At 27.4% G+C, this 3,587-nt stretch overlaps 2 protein-coding genes across 5 annotated transcripts in view; one reads left to right on the forward strand and one right to left on the reverse strand.

Moving 5' to 3' along the window:
- Positions 1-3,120, forward strand: part of LOC123015716 (lachesin-like) — an 86,682-nt gene extending 83,562 nt beyond the window's left edge. Inside the window, exons 7-9 of one of the 4 annotated variants that reach the window (XM_044415608.1) lie at positions 1,227-1,283; positions 1,597-1,692; positions 1,915-3,120. In XM_044415608.1, the coding sequence (XP_044271543.1) occupies positions 1,227-1,283; positions 1,597-1,692; positions 1,915-2,003 (242 nt within the window). In that variant the 3' untranslated portion in view covers positions 2,004-3,120. The remainder of the gene's footprint in view (positions 1-1,226; positions 1,284-1,596; positions 1,693-1,914) is intronic. The other 3 variants (XM_044415625.1, XM_044415617.1, XM_044415635.1) reach the window with 3 other exon arrangements.
- Positions 1-3,587, reverse strand: part of LOC123015733 (iodotyrosine deiodinase 1) — a 23,601-nt gene that overhangs the window by 12,670 nt on the left and 7,344 nt on the right. The window lies entirely within an intron of this gene.

The raw sequence follows: 3,587 nt of genomic DNA on the forward strand, positions 1-3,587 counted from the left end.
AATGGAATCTCTTTTTTTTGTTACTTAAGTGTTACAAATCGAAACCAATTTGTGCTGTTTTATAACATTTTCATCCATTTTACAGCAATTAAAACCTTTTGCATGTTATTTTTATAAACAGGCCCTAATTATAGTTATTTATTATACAAGACTAAAGAAATTGTTTATCTACAAGTGAAAAGATTAAGTTTACGAGTGACGAAGTCACGAGTGGACTTCTTTTGCGTCGTGTATAATATTTCGTTTTGTTTTATACTTATCTACCAGAATTTCTTGAATATAAACGGTAGAAAAAATTACTTTATTTCACTAGACGATAAAAGACTACTTTATCTACTGAAATTAGTTGATAAAAGCACTCTTTAACATTGAGTACAAATAAATGTAATTAATTCTACCTTGTTGAAATAACTTTCAAAAGAATGTGTATTTACGATGTTTGACAAATCCGTGAAGGGGAAAATTAAATAATAATTCTCTCTCGTTGCATTTTTACATCGAATAAATATGTGAATATGCAATTAACTATTTTGTATGAAAATATTTCAAATTAATCCTATAAAGATTTTTTTTGGTAGTTAAATTGAGAAAATATCAAAGGTTATTGCTTATACTCACTAGAAATAAATTTCTGGAAAAGAACCGAGAAATTATTATGAAAAATAACATTTTATGTTTTTCTTTAACCGACAGTCCAAATTTTTAGCCAATCAAATCGAGTTTTTCAAATTGGAACCAATGAAATTAGAAGCCACTATTGGTTTTTTTTCAGTCAAAAAAATAATGTCAAAATTTAATGTAAAATTTAATATTAACCACCTACACACGTGTAACAAAGAAAAGGTCCTAAATATTTATATTAAACATTTATTAATCTTTATTATAATAATTAATAAAAACACAATTATTATAAATAAAAAAACTAGATAACGTGTTATGATAAATAAAAATTTGCTCGATGGATTGTTAAGCCTAATTCAACTCTTGGTCTAATTTTTGTTATCTAGGACATTCGTAGCTTTTGCTTTTGGAAAATTATTTTTCATTATAAAAGCTACTCATTTCTGAAATAATTAATTTTTTTTTTTAATTATATTTGAAAAATTATTTTGAGTGCAATTTTTTGAGCACCAGTTTGGTTTGAGAATAGTTTGAGGATTTCTCTGCACGATTTTTGATTATTTTATAACACTTATTGCTTAATATTTTGCTTTTTTTTTGCACAGTTCATAATAAACACGGACACCACAAAGATCAGAAAAAAGGTCATAAACACGGAAAAGGTACAAACTGTTTATATTTTACTCAAATAAAAAGTGTTTACATTATTATTTTCATGGCGTTTACAATTAATAATAATAATGTGAACACTGCTGTCAATATTTTTTTCTTAAAAACCCTTTTTCTATACTATCTTCTCTTTGAATTAAAAGAAGTTTCCTAATTGTTTTGCATCTTGTAATTAACAAATATTTCTTTTTTCATTAACATTTCTTCTAACAAGCCCATCCATTAAATAAATGCAATCTTTATACAGTACCAAAGCAAGATTATTTTTAATTTGAATTACATTTTTTTGATTTATTGCACACACAGAAAGACAAATAACTACACCTACACCACCCACAGAACCTGCAGAACACCAAGAAAGCGAAATTAAAAGTGGATCTGTTAAAGACTCGTCGAAATCAGGTAACTATAACACGTAACAAAAATTCGATCCAAATTTCTGACAAATTTGTACTGTATAAATATGAAATATCATTGTCATCATCATTTCACACCACCAGTTTTGTCTTTTTTGCACAAAATTTTTTCAAACCTGAATTGGCATAATAATTGGTACGTAATAATGAGTGCGATTTTTGAAAATTGCTTTTTGCAGTATTTTAATTGGATTGTTTTCACTTTCAGTTACTGAGTCATCAGCTTCTCCCGTTACTCCAACTGCGCTAATGACTAGTATCGCCTTAATTACCTTTCTACAATCACTGAGGATATAATACACGAGAAGTTTGTGTAATGGAGGAACTTATCAGCACACTTACTGGTAGCTTAAAAAGTTAAACCAAAGTATTTAAAGTAATTTTAAGTAAATTATAAAACAGTTGATTTATTCTTGTATACTTACCTTTACTTACTGTAAATTCAGTAACTGTACATATATACGTATATGTTAGTTTTGTACGATTTATTGTGTTCATTTTAGTTGACTTGAGTGCTTTTTTGCATCGTTATTTTGTGAATTTTCTTCCCTGCCTACTCGACAATCTGATATTCGCAAATCAAAAAGTTGGCAATGACTAACTTTAAAAATAACTTTAAGTTACCTGTACCTAATTAGAGTTAATACTTAGGTCAGTATTCAAAAAAAAAACAATTTTTGGAAAAAGTTTAAATTTTGTAATTTCTGAACAAACGTAGCTACATTACATTCCTTATCTCCACTCACGACGATTTTTTACTGTTTTTGTAGTAGTAATCATTTTGCAGGAGTTGAAATTACGAGTTAAGCTTTTTTCAAAATTTTCAAGATTATCAAAATCATAGCTGTCTAGTCTATCAACTGACTTTTTGTTCATATTTCATATCATTTTGACCAAATTTGGCACAACTTTGCCATACAAGCCGCCTTCGTAATAATTTCAAGTGTATGGTGCAGTTGAGTTGAATTTTTTATACATCTTTAGTTAAGTTTTAGGCATAAATAATTAATTGTAAATACTGTGTGTGATGTGAACATGTATTTATAATGACTCTTGTTCTATTTTTTATTATATTTTTCTAAAAACCATAATGCCTAAAGTTCCCTGAACATTTAACAATTTTTTTTTTGTATTTGTCGTTGTTTTACTTTGCAAAGTGTATATGGGGAACTAGTAAATGCCTTACAATTAGAGCAAAGTGTTTATATAAACTAAAAAATTGTTGCTTTTTATTTCGATTGTTGCAAGGGGTTCATAAATAGATCAGTTGCAAGGTGAACTAAATGAAAATTCAATCTGTTTCAGCAAGCATATCACGAGTTTTTGGAAATTTTACAGCAACTGGAACGGACTGGTCTATTTCCTCTTTGTAATGTTAATGTAAATGAATGTATAGATTAAAAATTGACCAAAACCGTTTTTTTTTCTATACCTTTCTCATTTTTTAACAGATATTTATGAGAAGAGATCATTTTTTTTATTAAAACGAGAGATCGTTTTCTGTTCAACAATATTTTGTGACCACGAGCGATTTTTTTTCGATTTGGTTATAAACTACGTGTTTTACTTAATACCGACAAAAAATTATTTCATGTTTTTAGTTTATTGGAAACTAACTGAACTGAACCAGTAATTTTTTTATTCGTAGGGCACTGATCTTTTTTGTATATGATAGAAAATTAAATTGTCTTTCCAACAGTACCAAATATAAAAAGTTATATCCAATATCTCGCAAAAAATTTTTGAATTTTTAAACGCCGATTACGACGAAACTAAAGCAAAATGGTTGGAAAATTTGTTAACAAGTTTTTACTTTTTTTTTATTTTGTAAATTGCGAAAAAACTGTACCCCAATGATATAATATTTTGATGGAAACCTAT

The sequence above is a fragment of the Tribolium madens genome, unplaced genomic scaffold, assembly GCF_015345945.1.
Source record: "Tribolium madens isolate multiple individuals breed KSU strain unplaced genomic scaffold, Tmad_KSU_1.1 Scaffold_11;HRSCAF=98;Tcas5.2_LG3b, whole genome shotgun sequence".
Lineage (NCBI taxonomy): Eukaryota > Metazoa > Arthropoda > Insecta > Coleoptera > Tenebrionidae > Tribolium > Tribolium madens.